The sequence below is a fragment of the Rhipicephalus microplus genome, chromosome 6 (assembly GCF_043290135.1).
Source record: "Rhipicephalus microplus isolate Deutch F79 chromosome 6, USDA_Rmic, whole genome shotgun sequence".
In the NCBI taxonomy this organism is placed as follows: Eukaryota; Metazoa; Arthropoda; class Arachnida; order Ixodida; family Ixodidae; genus Rhipicephalus; species Rhipicephalus microplus.
This window is the reverse complement of record NC_134705.1, coordinates 87260345-87277485: the sequence shown is the minus strand read 5'-3', so window position 1 is coordinate 87277485 and position 17141 is coordinate 87260345. Positions and strand designations below refer to the sequence as shown.

General features: G+C 50.4%; 1 protein-coding gene across 1 annotated transcript; it reads right to left on the bottom strand.

The window, feature by feature from the left end:
• Positions 1-1036: 1036 nt before the first annotated feature.
• LOC119168560 (uncharacterized) lies at positions 1037-1648 on the bottom strand. The gene has a single exon (XM_037419956.2). The coding sequence runs from the start codon at positions 1646-1648 to the stop codon at positions 1037-1039; it is 612 nt and encodes a 203-aa protein (XP_037275853.2).
• Between the last annotated feature and the right edge of the window lie 15493 nt (positions 1649-17141).

Sequence of the window (17141 nt, the reverse complement as noted above, 5' to 3'; positions counted from 1 at the left end):
TCATTTTCTACATTGTTTTCATTTCTTGTGTTTTCATATATATAGATACGTATACATATAAGGTAAACTACGCTGACGTCCCCGCCGGCAGCAAAATTCAGCCGAGAGGGTCAGTATAATTGCTATCGCAAAAGGTGGATTGAGCTAAAGTGGCGGTAATCGTTCCGTCCACTTTATATGGTATATTTATGGATTTAAAAGAGAGAGTGTGAGTCAGTGCCGCCAGTGGCCGTTGCAGTGTGTGTGGAACGCTCTCTTTCTGCCTGTTGGATCTTATTACGAGCTGGAAGCTGAGCTACATCGTGTGCGGGATTTCTTCTATAAACATTTAGTTCGAGCTTTAGTGCTTGTACTGTCTGGTTGTTCGCCATCGTTTTATTCGTGCCTTTTACTAGTTTCCTCTTCCGAATATTAGAACCAACTCGCCCAGCAAGCTACGATGTCCTTTTTTCAAACACAGGTCGCGGGATGAAATCCCGGCTGCGGATTCTGCATTTTCGATGGAGGCGAAAATGTTGTAGGTCCGTGTGCTCAGATTTGGAATTTAGGACCCCAGGTACGTGGTCAAAATTTCCGGAGCCCTCCACTATGGCGTCTCTCATAATCATATAATTGTTTTAGAACGTGAAACCCCACATATAAATCGTTTTTGAAAATCAGTTGTGATAGATCGGCATCTAGATCTAGTTAGTCGAATTGTTAGTCCGAGATGAAAAACGGGTCAAGGTAAGGCGCCGATCGTTCAGTTTGATTGTCTGGTGACGAGCATCGCACGGAAGGCAGGACAGAGAGGAGAAAACGCAAGACATTATACACCCACATTTAGGTGTGTGGGATAACATAACTTTGTTTCCCCACTGAAGGTTTTACAACGACTGCCTCTGAATCAGGGCACACACACAGTTTTCTTGCTTATTTCGGGCGAGAGTGTGCTTATCGCTGGCGCCCGTGTTTGGAGGCATCGCCACGACGTGCAGGCGCAGAAACGGCGCCGACCTGTTTCGCCCCCCCCCCCCCCCAACGCAGATAGGAGCCGTCAGGGTTGAAGAGGTTTGGGGACCCGCACCTGGCGTCCAAGGCGGGTGGTGTAGGGTGCGAGCCTAGGCGTTGCGGGCTGTTGTCGGCGAATTACGGGAGGCGTGCGGGGGTTGGTAGGCTCCTGGGAAAGGATGTATGATGGCTTTAGGCGGTCGATGGAAACGCGTACATCCTTTCCACTGATTTGCAGGGTGAATGTTTTGTCGTCGCGACAGATGACTTTGTACGGTCCGGAGTAAGGCGGCTGGAAAGGTGCGCGTACGGTGTCGTCGCGGAGGAAGGCGTGCGAGCATATTGCCAGGTCCTTAAACACGAGCGGGGTCGGCTTGGTGTGGCGCGCCACTGGTGAGGGGCGCCGTGCACCCATTGTGCGACGGAGTCGAGCGACGAAGTCTGCAGGGTCCGAGTTGGTTACATCAGAGGTCGGAGCGGAGAGTTCTCTAGGTAGGCACAGCGGATCCCTGTAGACGAGTTCTGTGGGCGTGGCTTGAATGTCTGGCTTGAAAGTTGCGCGCAGACCGAGAGCGATGGCGGGGAGAGCTTCGAGCCAGGTTGAGTGAGGGTGGCACATGATGGCTGCCTTGAACTGCTGGTGAAACCGTTCAATCATCCCGTTGGCGCAAGGGTAATGGCTAGTTGTCCGTGAACGCTCGAACCCGGTGGAGAGCCCAAGGAGCCTGGAAAGTTGAGATTCGAATTGTCTTCCTTGATCGGTGGTGACTCGGCGAGAAGTGCCGAAGCGAGCAACCCAGCCGGAAAAGAAGGCTGATGCGACGTCTTCTGCGGTGATCCTTTCGAGCGGCCACAACTCGGGCCAACGAGTGTAACGATCGATGGCGGTGAGGCAGTAGCGGTATGGGCCGGCTGGTGGGAGGGGGCCAATGATGTCGATGTAGACGTGCTGGAACCATTCCGTCGGGAGGGGGAATTCTCCGAGTGGCGACGTGACGTGGCGGGTGATTTTGGCGCGCTGGCATTGAATGCATATACGTGCCTAGGTGCGGCAGTCCCGTTGCGTTGAGGGCCACGCGTACCGGTCAGTAACGAGGCGTGTAGAAGCTCGGATGCCGGGATGAGTGAGGTTGTGTAACTGGTTGAAGAGGCTTTGGCGATGCAAAGAAGGGACGTATGGTCTCACTCGTCTTGTTGATATGCCACAGTAGAGAGCGTCCATTGACCCAGGGATGGTAACTTTTTGAAGTTGAAGGGAAGAGCCATTCTCGAGGAGCTGCTGGAGTTCAGTGTCCGTTTTCTGAGCTTCGGCGAAGGCGTCGGTTGTAACGGTTGGTAGCTCGACAGCCGAGACGTGAGAGTGTGCGTCGGCGACCATGTTTTCCTTTCCGCTGATGTGGCGGATATCTTTGGTGAATTTAGCGATGAAGGACAGCTGGTTCTTCTGGACCGGTGGAAGTTTTTCGTGGCGTTGGGAGAAAGCGTAAGTGATAGGTTTATGGTCGGTGTATATGGTGCGGTGCTGTGCCTCGAGGATGTGTCGAAAGTGTTGGACTGCTTCGTAGATGGCAAGAAGCTCTCTGTAGTAGGCTGGCCAGGTCGTCTCCGCAGGGGGCGAGGTTGCATCGCCGATGCTGCCGGAAGGCGGGGGCGGCTTCGGGGAAGAGAGTTTTTTCGAGAAGAACGCCAAGGAGCGCCAGTTGTTTCCCACACGCTGCATGAGACAGGCTCCAACGGCGGTGCTAGAGGCGTCTGTGAAAAGACCCAGGGGCGCCTCTGGCTTGGGATGGGAGAGCAGCGTAGCGTTGCAGAGGGCAGTTTTGCAGTCTTCAAACGCTTGTGTTAAGGCTGGGGTCCAAGTGACAGGATGGTTGCCGCGTTGGCCGGCCAACGCATCATGGAGAGGGGCCTGATATGTGGCCACTTTAGGCACGAAGCGCCTGTAAAAGTTGAACATGCCCATGAAACGGCGGAGGTCCTTCGCTGTGGCAGGCAGCGCGTAATTTTGCAGGGCCAGGATGCGGTCAGGCAAGGGTCTAGTTCCTTCTGAAGAGATTTCATGGCCAAAAAACGTGACGTCGTGGGCGCCGAGCGAGCTCTTCTGAACATTTATGAGTAAGCTGTGTTCGTCGAGATGCTGGAACAGTTGACGAAGGTGTTGGCGATGTTCCGTTTCGTTGCGGGAGAAGATCAAGATGTCGTCTAGGTAGACGAAACAGAAGTTCAGGCCGCGTACGACGTCGTCGATGAAGCGTTAAAAGGTTTGCCCCGCGTTGAGGATACCGAAACTCATAAAAGTGAATTCGAATAGACCGAAAGGCGTGACAATTGCGGTCTTTGGGACGTCATCTCGGTTTACAGGAATTTGTGTGCAGGCCTTTACGAGGTCCACCTCTAAAAAGATAGTGCTGCCGTCTAAGCGGTGTGCAAAGTCCTGTATATGACTGTTGGGGACGGTGCGGGCGTTGAGGGCGCGATAATCTCCGCAGGGGCGCCAGCGTTGTCTTCTTTGGTACCAGATGAAACGGTGAGGCGTAAGGTCCCTCCGAGCGGCGGGGAGTACCTTCGCAGAGCATGGCTTCGAATTCGGCCTGTGCGATTTGTAGGCGGTCTGGGGCTAGCCGATGGGCGCGGCATGGGACCGGGGGGCCGGAAGTAGTACGAATGTAGTGCATGGTTGAGTGGCGCAGCTCTCGCGGACGTCCACTAGGTCTAGTGAGGTTGGCAAATTCTGCGAGGATGTCATGGTATGGCGACTGGTTCCCAATGGTGAGTGCCCTGACGTTAGGCTGTTGGGTGGTCGCACGTTGGCCTGGCGTGAAGAGGCCTGTTGTAGCGTCTATGAGTCAGTCATATCGGCAGTCACGTAAACGATTGTAGTACGCCAAGAAGTCGGACCCGATGATCGGCTCTGCGACGTCGGCGAAGACGAAATTTCATGGAAAATCTCGACACAGGTTTTTGAAGTTGATGTTAAGGCAGAGCGAGTCGTCAGTCTTGATGGTCGAATGGTTCGCCATGCTGAGCTCAAAGGACGTGCAAGGACGCTTGTCACGCAGGAAGGTTCGGGGAAAGCAACAGATGTCGGAGCCACAGTCGACGAGGAACCGCTGCTTTGTGACTTGGTCGGTGACGAATATGCGACAACCTCTAAGTTGGCAGCTCGTGGCCGTCTCTACGGGCTGCCGTTGAAGTTTCCTTGACGTCTAGCTGAGCAAGGCGGTTGACATTTCCGGGCTTTGTCCCCGAAGCGGCGATGGTAGTAGCAGGGGCCGTTATCATTTCCGTGCGATGAAGCGGCGTTGTTGTCTTGGCTTTGAGAGAGTTTTTGTGGACGCAGCTTCGGGCTCTGATCAAGGCGCCTTCGAATTGAGTCCAGCTGGCGGGTGATTTCGTCGACACGGTGCATGAGCTCGCTGCTGCACTGTCAGGTGTCAACGGCGTTGACGGTGAGAGGTGATGCTGGCAACGAAATCTCGACGACTTGATCAGCGATGTGAGAGAGCTGGTCCAGCGGCAGATTCGGCTGCAGCTGGAGGATGGTCTGCGGATGTGAGGATAGACGCTGAAGCCAGATGATACGGAGGAGGGAGTCGTCGACCGGGGTGCTGCCCAAGAGGTCACACATGTAACGCAGGAGCTGCGATGGCTTGCGGTCACCGAGTTCTTCGTGCTGGAGTAGGTGATGCACCTTCTCGTCTTGTGAAGGTGAAAGCCGGTGGATCAGTTCCCTCTTCAGGTGTAGGTAATGGTCATCAGCCGGGGGATTCGCAAGTATATCGCGAACCTCAGCCGCATAGCGAGAGTCTAGATGGGCGACGACGTAGTCATAGTGCGTCCTGTCCTGGGCGATGCATGCCGTGAAAAACTGCGCCTCGACTTGAGCGAACCACACGTAAGGCACCTCTGCCCAAAACGGAAAGAGTTTGACGGCGACGCGACAAACGTTCGTGTTGGTGGCGGTCGCAGCAATGGAGGTGCCCGAGGTGGCAGGGACCGCTGGAGCGAAGTTTTGGGGGGCGTAACCCAAGTGGGGTGGTGCACGGTCGTCGGACGAGAGTGCTTCATTTTCATTGCGCTGCTGCTGTTCCCGGAGCTGCTGCTCTTCTGATCTAGATCTTTTTCTGGATCACTTGCTGCTGGGCCTGCAGTTGTTGCAGTTGTTGTACTCTTTGTTGAAGGGCAGCAAGGGTTTCCTCGTCGGCCATGGCGGTGCGGTACGTTCATTTTCCGGGTCACCAGATGTGGAATAACATAACTTTAATGTTTCCGCACTGAAGGTTCTACAACGACTGCCTCTGAATAGGGGCACACACACAGTTTTCTTGCTTATTTCGGGCGAGAGTGTTCTTATCGCTGGCGCCCGTGTTTGGAGGCATTGCCGCGACGCGCAGACGCAGAAACGGCGCCGACCCATTTCACCACAGGTGTATTGTCCGAGTTCGTATTCTGCGTGTTACTTCCCGGGAACTTTATGGGGATCACCATTGAAGTCGGTAAACAATTTAGGACTCACTCGTACTCACTCTAATGTTTTTCTCAGCCTCACTCACTCGGACTCGCAACTTTTTTTTCTCATTCGTGCTCACTCGCACTCAAACTTGCCCAGAATCAGTCACCTAGAATCGCTCACACCCTCGGCGCGCGTCTGGGTGAGTTGACTCGTGATTGAGTCAGCCATCCTACGGTGATCACCGTCTCGTCCTATACTGTCTGAAGAATACAAGCAGACTGGTTGATTTGGCGAGGTTTTAAGATAAAAATATAAAACAACTCTTCAACACAGGACACGGGAAAGTTGCAACTGCCGCCATGTTCAGCGCCGTGTGTGAATCTTCTTTCCCGTGTCCCGTGTTGAAGCGCTGCAGGTTGTATATTTTTATCGTGGTCCTATTGTTGACCTCGCTGAACGTACCACCCTACAGAGTGGCGATCATTTGTTTGATCGAGTATTTCGTCTTTTGTTGTAGCTTTTCTTTTACTTTCTTCAATAAAGGCCGTGTGCTCCAGTTTCCTAACTGTTTTTTCTATATATATATATATTGTAACGAGGAGAAATGAGACAAAGAGACAACGCCTTTGCTGCAGGCCGGCTGTTCTTTATCTGCCTCCTCTTCGTCGTCTTCCTCTCTTCTAGGTATGCGCCGAGCACGATCGCCGCTTTGTCATCATTACACTCGGCCACGCTGCAGCTGGTCTACTCCTGTAAGAAAAACACAAACCAATGTCACGTTTGCCGCCGTATGCAGTTCTTCATCCGCGACACATGCACCGCAAAGTTATTCCGTTTTCTCTTGTCTCTGCGCGTATCAGAAGCTGTGGATCGTACTCGCCAAGTGTTATCTCCCAAGCGCTCAGAAATAATGTAAGGGCCGTCGTACTTTGGGTGCAGTTTGTTTGAAGACGATGGCGCACCTCGCTGTAGCCACACCTCATCACCTACACTGTATTTCGGCGCGGGACGGTGGCGTCGGTCGTAGTATCGCTTTTGTGCCTGTTGAGCATGCACAATCCTCCTACGCGCCTCCACACGGATATCGCGACAAAGTGTCTGGCGTGCAGCGGAACGCCCTACTTTAACGGGAGTGTTCAAACCGAACGTAGCATTCAGTTGCGGGAGCTGACCATTGTGCATGCTCAACAGGCACAAAAGCGATACTACGACCGACGCCACCGTCCCGCGCCGAAATACAGTGTAGGTGATGAGGTGTGGCTACAGCGAGGTGCGCCATCGTCTTCAAACAAACTGCACCCAAAGTACGACGGCCCTTACATTATTTCTGAGCGCTTGGGAGATAACACTTGGCGAGTACGATCCACAGCTTCTGATACGCGCAGAGACAAGAGAAAACGGAATAACTTTGCGGTGCATGTGTCGCGGATGAAGAACTGCATACGGCGGCAAACGTGACATTGGTTTGTGTTTTTCTTACAGGAGTAGACCAGCTGCAGCGTGGCCGAGTGTAATGATGACAAAGCGGCGATCGTGCTCGGCGCATACCTAGAAGAGAGGAAGACGACGAAGAGGAGGCAGATAAAGAACAGCCGGCCTGCAGCAAAGGCGTTGTCTCTTTGTCTCATTTCTCCTCGTTACAATATATATATATATATATATATATATATATATATATATATATATATATATATATATATATATATGTTATGAAGAAATTCCCGTTAATTGGTCGGTCGGCTATTTACCTTTAATCTTCGTCCGTTTCCCTTCTATGGTCATCCTTTACAAACAAACCTTTACAGAAAGCCTACAGACCGTCAAATGTACCTACATTTCAACAGCAGCCACCCAAAGCATTGCAAAACGGGTATTCCATATTCTCAGGCCTACCGGTACCGAAGAATATGCACCGATATGCGGGAATTTGACAGACACGCGGAACACCTAAAGCATTCCTTATTGAAACAAAATTACCCGGAAGACATTATTGATGATTCCATACTACGTGCTCGCAACGTGAACAGGAATGATATAATTAAGGGACCAAACAGAGTATCTAAAACGACTTCCCAAACGAACCTTGTACTGACTTACTCCTCATCAGCGCCCCGAATCAACAACATACTTTCCCGCCATTTCAACATAATCAGGCAAAGCAAACGACTAACTTCTATTTTCGTGAAGCCACCTCACGTGGTGTACCGCCGGGATAAAAATCTGAGGGACATTCTTGTCAGAGCAAAAACGAACACCCCCAAATTTTAATCAGGGTGCCATCCCTGCGGGAAAGCTCGATGCAAGGTATGCCCAAAGATGGTCACAACACGTGAATCCAAAGCGAGCTTCTCGGATTTCAAATTCTGCATAACTGAAAGCCTTAATTGTGACTCCAGTAACGTAATATACATGCTACATTGCAACATCTGTGGACAAGAATATATCGGCCAAACAGACACGCCATTTCGGCTGCGGTTCAATAATCACCGGTACCACGCCACTTCACTGCCGAAGCTACCTAGACATCTGCGCCTGCCAAACCACAGTTTTGAAAATATCAGCGTAACTCTTTTGCAGTCCGGTTTCTCAAACAGACGCGAGCGCGAACCGCGTCAGGCATATTTTATTTTCAAATTTCGTACAGTAGTAGCCGGCATCAACGAGGACCCCGGAAAACTCAACTGCCTCCGAGAAGTAAGCCAGGAGAAAATTGGTGACAAAGATTGATAGCTGGAGACCATGCTTTTTTCTGACTGACTCGTACGTGTACAATGCCCTTTCTTGTTTGTTTTTTTTCACATGCACATACAAAGTGTTTACGTTCGCCTACCACTTGATGACCATTGAAGGGAAACGAGCGAAGATTAAAGGTAAATAGCCGACCGAACCATTAACGGGAATTTCTTCCTTTACGCACGCCGCCCGCCGACCGACACATTACGGGGAAACCCCTTTCTTTATGCACGCCGTCACGGACCCTCCCGGCACCGCGGCGACAATCTTGGGTGGCCCGACACACGTCAAGAACTGAACAGCACGTGATATGAACCGTATGTGGATGTAGACGGACAGTTGGCTTCGTTCTCAGTGTTGACAGTGGTTCTTCCTTTTTTTTACTTTCTTTCTTTTCTTTCTTTTTCTTTTTCGTCTTTTTTCTCCCCCTTTTTTTTCCTTTTTCTAGTTCCCTCTCACTCTCGCAAACATTTTTCAAGGCGAGAGGGACGCGGCAGCAACGAAGTTTGGAAGCTCATGTCAGTATAACTCATCCCCTGATGAAGGGAGGACCCCTCCCGAAACTGTTGGGAAATAAATATATTTATCCTTGTTGACAACGCTCCCGTTGTGCCATATCTCATATATATATATATATATATATATATATATATATATATATATATATATATATATATATATATATATATATATATATATATATATATATATATATATATATATATATATATAAGGGAAAGAAGTGTATACGGGGCTCGTTTTTCCGTGTTTTGACACAATATTAATGAGATCTAACAAACAGTAATGCCAAGGAATGTACAGGGGAAGTTAATAGAACTAATGGAATGTAAATAAGAAGAAAGAAAAGTGGGTGAAAAATTAACCAGCCGTGAGCAGGAATCGAACCTACGACCTTCGAATAACGCGTTATTCGAAGGTCGTAGAGCATCGAAGAGCATCGAACGCGTTATTCTAAGGTCGTAGGTTCGATTCCTGCTCACAGCTGGTTATTTTTTCACCCCCTTTTCTTTCTTCTTATTTACATTCCATTGGTTCTAATAGCTTTCTCTGTACATTCCTTGGCATTACTGTCTGTTAGATCTCACGGCAACGTCCATACCGTGTATCTCCCACAGAATGCCGTGTAATCAACGAGCAAGTGAACGACATGCTTCGCCGCGATATTATTCGACCCTCTAACAGCCCCTGGGCGTTTCCTGTCGTTCTCGTCGCGAAAAAGGACGGTTCTTTGCGGTTCTGTGTGGACTACCGACGCCTCAACAAGATCACTCGTAAGGACGTATACCCACTGCCGCGTGTAGATGACGCGATTGACAGCCTGCAAGGAGCCGAATTCTTTTCATCTCTCGATTTGCGCTCAGGGTACTGGCAAGTACCTATGGCTGAGGACGCTCGACCGAAGACCGCTTTTGTCACTCCCGACAGCTTGTACGAATTCAACGTCATGCCGTTTGGGCTGTGCAATGCGCCCGCCACCTTTGAGCGCATGATGGATACCGTTCTGCGTGACCTGAAATGGCACACGTGCCTGTGCTACCTCGATGACGTCGTCGTTTTCGCTCCGGACTTCTCCACGCATCTTCAACGCCTGCGGCATGTTTTAACGCGTCTGAGTGACGCCAATCTGCAACTGAACCTAAAGAAGTGCCGATTTGCAGCTCGGCAGTTGACAATACTCGGCTACGTCGTGTCCAAGGACGGGATTCTCCCCGATCCAGCCAAGCTTCGGGCCGTGACCGAGTTCCCCAAGCCGACATCCATCAAGGAACTGCGCAGTTTCTTAGGACTGTGTTCCTACTTTCGGCGCTTCATCCGAAACTTCGCGTCTATCGCATCGCCGCTGACGAAGCTCCTCGGAAGTAATGGGCCTCTCCATTCGTGGTCATCAAAGTGTGACGACACATTCACAACGCTCCGTCGTTTGTTGACGTCGCCTCCCATACTCCGCCACTACGACCTACGGCCCCTACAGAGGTACACACGGACGCCAGTGGTGTCGGTCTCGGCGCTGTCCTTGCGCAGCGCAAACCAGGGTTCCCGGAATATGTCGTGGCGTATGCAAGCCGTACGCTAACAAAAGCCGAGACTAATTACACCGTCACTGAGAAAGAATGTCTCGCAATCGTCTGGGCCCTTACCAAGTTCCGACCTTATTTGTATGGTCGCCCATTTGATGTAGTCACCGACCATCACGCACTATGCTGGTTGTCGTCATTGAAAGATCCCTCAGGCCGTCTCGCCCGGTGGGCACTTCGCCTGCAAGACTAAGACATCCGCGTGCTGTACCGCAACGGAAGGCAACATGCTGACGCCGACGCCCTGTCGCACTCTCCCTTGCCTGACGACAATGCCCACGACTCAGCGTCTCTCCTTGCCGTTTCTTCTATTAGCATTCATGCCATTGCTACTGAACAGCGCAAGGATCAATGGATTGCCTCACCGATAGACTTGCTGACTGATCCATCTACTCCATCCACTCGCGCGTTGCGTCGTCAAGCCCACCATTTCGCCGTTCGCGAAGACCTCCTCCACCGACGCAATTACAACGGTGACGGCCGCCAGTGGCTACTAGTCATACCCCGCAGTCTGCGCTCTGACATATGCGAATTATTTCATTCTGATCCGCAATGTGCGCACTCCGGGGTATCGAAGACTTACCACCGCATTCGCCAACGGTACCTTTGGCGCGGCATGTACCGCTACGTGCAGAAATTCGTTCGCTCCTGCATAGAATGTCAGCGCCGCAAAATTTCAACGCACCTGTCACCGGTAGGTCTGCAACCTCTACCTTGCCCTGGCAAGCCGTTTGGGCGCGTTGGCATCGACTTGTCTGGGCCACTTCCACTAACGTCGGCTGGTAACCGCTGGGCCATTGTTGCTGTGGGCCACCTCACGCGATACGCCGAAACTGCCGCTCTCCCCGCGGCTACAGCGATCGATGTGACCACCTTCCTGCTCCAACAATTCATGCTGCCACACGGCCCACCTCAGGAACTGCTCAGTGATCGAGGCCGCGTCTTCCTGTCTGAAGTCGTCGAAGCCATTCTCAAAGAGTGCAACGTTGTTCACCTGGCCTATCTTCAAAACTATTGCCCAAATACGAAGGCCCCTACCGTGTCGTCGAACGCACTTCCCCTGTAAATTACTTGATCGAACCCATCGAACCATCTTCGGACATGCGCCGTCGAGGGCGCGACATTGTCAACGTGGAGCGCCTCAAAGCCTACCACGACCCGCTCATAGTAACCAGCTGTTAGGTCGCCAGGCGGCTCCCTCTTCGTACCTGGGGTAGTTGTGGCGAAGCCTTCGAACAGTGGGTCGTCCTCTCCAGCGCCTTCTAGTGGGTCGCCCCTTTAGCAAAACGAAGACCAGCTCGTGCAGAGAGTCGGTACCCGCATTGACTGATTGACTGTCGCTGTCAAGCATCATCGACAAGTGTCCGCCAATAAACGTCTCAACAATAATATATATATATATATATATATATATATATATATATATATATATATATATATATATATATATATATATATATATATATATATATATATATATATATATATATATATATATATATATATATATATATATGCGCCATAAACAGCTTGATTGCATCATTTATATCGCTGGGCAATATCAACAATTGCTTCCATATGCATCGAATAGGAGCGCGTCTGAGTCCGCCTTGGTGGAACAGTGGATAGGGTGCTCGAATGCTAAGCCGAAGGTCACGGGTTCGATGCCGGCCTCTGCGGTCGCATTTCGATAGAGGTGAAATAAATGGTCGAGATTTTCGTACCCCTCCACTACGGAGTGTCTCATGATCATATCGGGCTTTTGCGACGTAAAACTCCCAATATTATTATCATTAGAAGCACTTGATTCTGTGTACATTAACCCAGAGTCATGCATTAACCCGGCCCGTCTCCATTCCTAGCCCCCACCCTTCCCTTTGAACTGCCGCTGTTCCTCGACTCACTTTTACAGGGGTACTTATTGTTGTTGCCCGACGCATTTTATTACCTACTCTTCAAAGCCCGCCTCGTATAATGCATATGTGTGGGAGGGAATAGACTCGTCAGCCAGGGTATCGACAGTCCTCGTCAAGCACCACCGTTGGCTTCGTCACTGATCAGAATTTGTTTAACTACAGTGAGCTAGAAAGCAGGTTAAAATACACGTTTGTTTTGCATTCAACACTTCGTTTCCACATTATTGGGAGCACTAAAGGTTGTCTGCATCAGTTACTTTTTTTGAAGTGGCCGGTGAATCAATTGCGATGCGTTTTTGAAGTGGGCCGTATAGAAGGGTCAAGCATTTACCGTTGACATAAGGTGCCGAATAAAGATAGGTTTAGTGGGAAAAAATCAGGTGTGCTTCAACGGCGCACGAATCCCGGTGAGAGAACACGTCAGCGGCGGTGGGCCGATGTCACCGTACAGACTTGTATATACATACACAATACGAAGCTTATATAGATGCACGCACTACTGTAGGTTGGTGTATAAAACAAAATGAGGATGAGCGCGTCGACACGTAGACGACATTATTGTCTATGGTCGCTCTTGAGAAGGCTGTCTCGCGAATCTTCGTGCCCTTTTCTGACAACTATCTAAAGCGGGTCTGAAGCATAACTAGAAGTGAGTTTTTGACGTCACGGAACTTACGTCATGTTTCGAACGACTAAGAACTTTTTGCACTAGCGTCATCTATCCAGACAACGAAAAATTCCGACGCTTTCAAACATGAATGAACTTCATTTCCTGCTCGGCCTAGCGAGGTTTTACCCAAGTTCGTCTCCCATTGTTAGGATGTTGTGGAACCTCTAAAAGCATCGCTTCGAGGCAACGAACCATCTGCTTGGACGTCAGCCGCCATAGAGAGTTTCGTCTGTTTAAAATCACTGCTGAAAACTCGGTGTATCGTTCATGTGTGTTATAAATACTAAAACGCAAGCAGTTGCAGTTTTGAAGAGGAAAGAACAAACACGGTTTGTCCAAACTGTAATGTCAGTGATTGTGTTTTAAAGCGTCTACACCGCACAACACGCTATAGGCCCACTTTATATTGATTTAGAAGTGCTTTTTGCTGGGGTAGTTGGTACATCATAATGAGGGGAAATTCTAGACGCCTAAAACACCACAGGAATAACGAAGAAGCAGAAAGAAAAAGCGTCATCCGAAACTGCGTTCATTCGCAGAGGAAAGAAACTCAGGAAATATATATGCCGCAAAACACATGCGCAAACAGCATCAAAACACGAGGTAATAGGAAAAGCACATCTACTCAAGCAACGAAGAGTAAAATTGGAACTCAGACATGTGCAAAATCACTGATGTGTCACTTGTGCACAAGTCGCTTTTCTCCTTTATCGTTGTTCTTGTTCACCTTCTTTATCCAAAAGACTTCCATTATTTCTCATTGCTTCTTCGTTCCTCTTGGGGTGTTTTAGGTGTCTAAAAGTTTCCCTCATTATTCCAGTTGATATTGGTGAAAATACGAGTTAGCTTATGTACATGCGGTCGCACTGTCACGTGCTACCTTTAGGAGAGGAAGACACACGTTTCCGCGAAACTCATTTCCATTTCCTATGCAAACAACCATCAAGCGTTCCTTGGAACGAAGTATTGGCCTTACGCTGCGTGTGAATCTCTGGAAGTCCACAGTGGGAACATCTCGTATGGGGAACATTGGCTCTCGTGATAGCTGTTTGTCCGAAGGTCAGGTGTAGCTAGGGCACAATGTCTTTCTAGAAAATTGAGAAGTCAGGGATGAAGCCCACACTGGACGGCCATCAACGTCCGTCACCGATGACCATGCGCGAGCCCGTATCCGCCTTTCTCGAGACCCGCTTCGTTGCTGATGCTAAGCCGCCAAGGTTTCTCTAGCCACCCTACAGTCCTGACCTGGCTCCCGAAAACTTCTTTTATTGCAATAGCAATTATATGGACACTCTCAGCTGGATTTCACCGCCGGCGTCGGCGTCGGCGTTGACGTCGGCGTCGATGTCATGCACCATATATGTATACGTATCTATATATATATTGCTACATGCATGCATACTGAGATTCTAGTGGGCGACGCGCGTGTGTGCCTGACGAGGAAGATGAAGGGTGGAATCCGCTCGATCGCTGGTGAACTGGTCACGTCATTACCGCTGGTTTCAAATACACCTAATCCACAGCCTCATCAATACGGCGTCTCTTCTTTGCCATAACATATTTGGTGGAGGTGCGGGGTAAAAGGTAAACGTCCTTTTTCATGATTCCATTCAGATGGCGGTAATCCACGCAGAAGTGCCACGTTCCATCTTTAATTTTAACGAGCACAACGGGGGACGCCCACGGGCTAAAAGAGGGCTCAACAATTCCTCTGGCTAGCACCTTGCTGACTTCTTGTTGAATTACATTACGCTCGGTGGCATACACCCGGTATGGTCGCCGATGAATGGGATGAGAATCACCTGTGTTAATGCGGTGCTTGACAAGTGAAATCTGGCCGAGTGGACGACTGTCTATGTCGAATATGTCGCGGTATGAAGCCAGAAGGCAGCCGAATGCGGCTGACTTCTCAGGTTCCAGGTCTGGGGCGATTATGGAGCGTAAGGTTGCATCGAGGCACGTGGCATCCTGCGAGTGATGTGGATGATCGGGACATACGTCTGCCGCAAAACAGGTGACGTGGTCGTCAATTAAGGGTCTTAGCGTGGCGACCGATATTCCTTGAGGTAGCACTTGTTTTATGAAACCGAAATTGATAACAGGTAAATATGTTCGGTTAGGGGCCATGGTTACGACGGAGTGTGGGACAGTAATGTCGCGCGCCATGAGAACATCAGGAATCGGCGTCACGACATAATCACCGTCAAGCACGGGAAAGGGTGTTGCCAATTCAACTAATGTGAGAGCTTTAGGTAGTATCCGGAATAAGTCAGTGGTTCACAAGCTGTTCGGGAGTTCAGGGTGAGAATCCGGGAGAAGAGGAAGTTCTAGGCAGAGAGTACCGGCGGCACAATTTATCAGGGCATAATGCGTCGATAGGAAGTCCATGCCGAAGATTACGTCGTGAGGGCAATTTTCAAGCACAGTAAATAAAACGGACACATGGCGGCCGGCAATACTAACGCGAGCGGTACACATTCCAGAGATAGCCAGAGTTCCACCATCAGCGACACGGAGGGCTTTAGTTGCTGCAGGCGTGAGGACGTTTTTGAGCAGGCGACACAGATGAGCACTCATTATGGACACTTGAGCTCTGGTATCGACTAACGCCGTCAAAGAAATACCGTCCACATACACATCAATCAAGCTCGTATCAGTGGGGAGCGTCAATGGAGGATTTGGATCATTCGCAAGCGAGTCAGCACTACCTCCCGGAGCTGCATGACCTAGTTTTCCGTCCGAGAGAATCCACAGTTGACCGGCGATGGATAGCGGCGTGGTTGGGGCGATGGGGAACGGTGGCGTTGAGGTGACGGCGAACGAGCGGTGGAGCGGCTGTCAGGGACGTCGGAAGAAAGGTACACACGACTGGGCGAATACCGAAGGGAATCCTCGTATGGTCGATTAGAGGAAAATTGGCTCCAGTTTGAGGGCGTCCAAGTGCTGCGGCAGTAGCGGGAGATATGGCCAACTCGGTGGCAGTGGAAGCAGATCGGTCTGTCGTCTGCAGTTCTCCATTCCGTCGGATTGCGGGATCGCGGAATAAAATGTAAGTCATGGCATGGTGCATTTGTTGTCATTGGTCTGGAGACGCGTCGGGAGACAGAGCAGGCCACGGGAAACCCAAGCTTTGCAATTTCCTGTCTCACGACGGCTTGAATAATGGAGACCGGTGGAGGCGTTTGTGTGGCGCCGTGGTTGAACGGATGTGGAGGAAATGGTGCCAGACTTGACGCCTCAAGCTCCCGTCGAACTATTCGTGTCACGCTGTCCTGCATGAGTGGTGCGTCACCGAGATCGGTGCAAGTGGATGTAACAGCCGTGTTTGGTAGCCGCGTAAATTGAGGCAGAACACGGCGGCTTTTGGCCATTTCAAAGCGGCGGCATTCCTTGATAGTCATATCTACAGTCGTGACGTTAGTGTAGACGAGCAAATTGAAGGCGTCGTCCGCGGTGCCCTTAAGTATGTGGCCCACCTTGTCACTCTCTGTCATTTGCTCGTCGACTTTTCGGCACAACGCGAGCACATCCTGTATGTACGAGACATACGACTCAGTTGAGGACTGCGCACGAGTGGCAAGTACTTTTCGCGCTTCCATTAGGCGACCAGACGGGTCCCCAAAGAGGTCGCGTAGTTGCTCTTTGTAGATATCCCAGCTGGTGAGCTCGGTCTCATGAGCGTCGAACCAAACACGTGGGGTTCCGTCCAATTAAAATATTACGTTGGCGAGCATCACTGTAGGGTCCCATCGGTGTGTCTGGCTAACACGCTCGTACATACGGAGCCAGTAGTCAACGTCGAGTCCAGGTTGTGCGGAGAATGTACCGGGATCACGGTGGTGGGGCATCGTCAGGTATGTGGTGGCTGGAGCTACACATGAAGACGCTGATGGGTTGTTCTTATTAGTAGCCATGGCCGGAGACTGAACGGTGCAGCCACTGTGAAGCTTCGTGGTCAGGACGGGGAACGTTCCACCTCCACCCGCATCGATGACGCTCTCGATTTTCTCCACGGCACCCAATACTTTTTTTCAATAGGCCTACGTTCCGGCTACTGGCAGATTACTGTCGACGAAAAAGACCAAGAGAAAACTGCGTTTGTAACTCCAGACGGCCTATATCAGTTCAAGGTTATGCCGTTTGGGCTATGCAATGCCCCAGCCACGTTCGAGCGCATGATGGACTCTCTGCTACAAGGGTTCAAATTATCAACATGTCTTTGTTATCTTGACGATGTCGTTGTATATTCCCCAACATTTGAGACCCACCTTATGCGTTTGTCA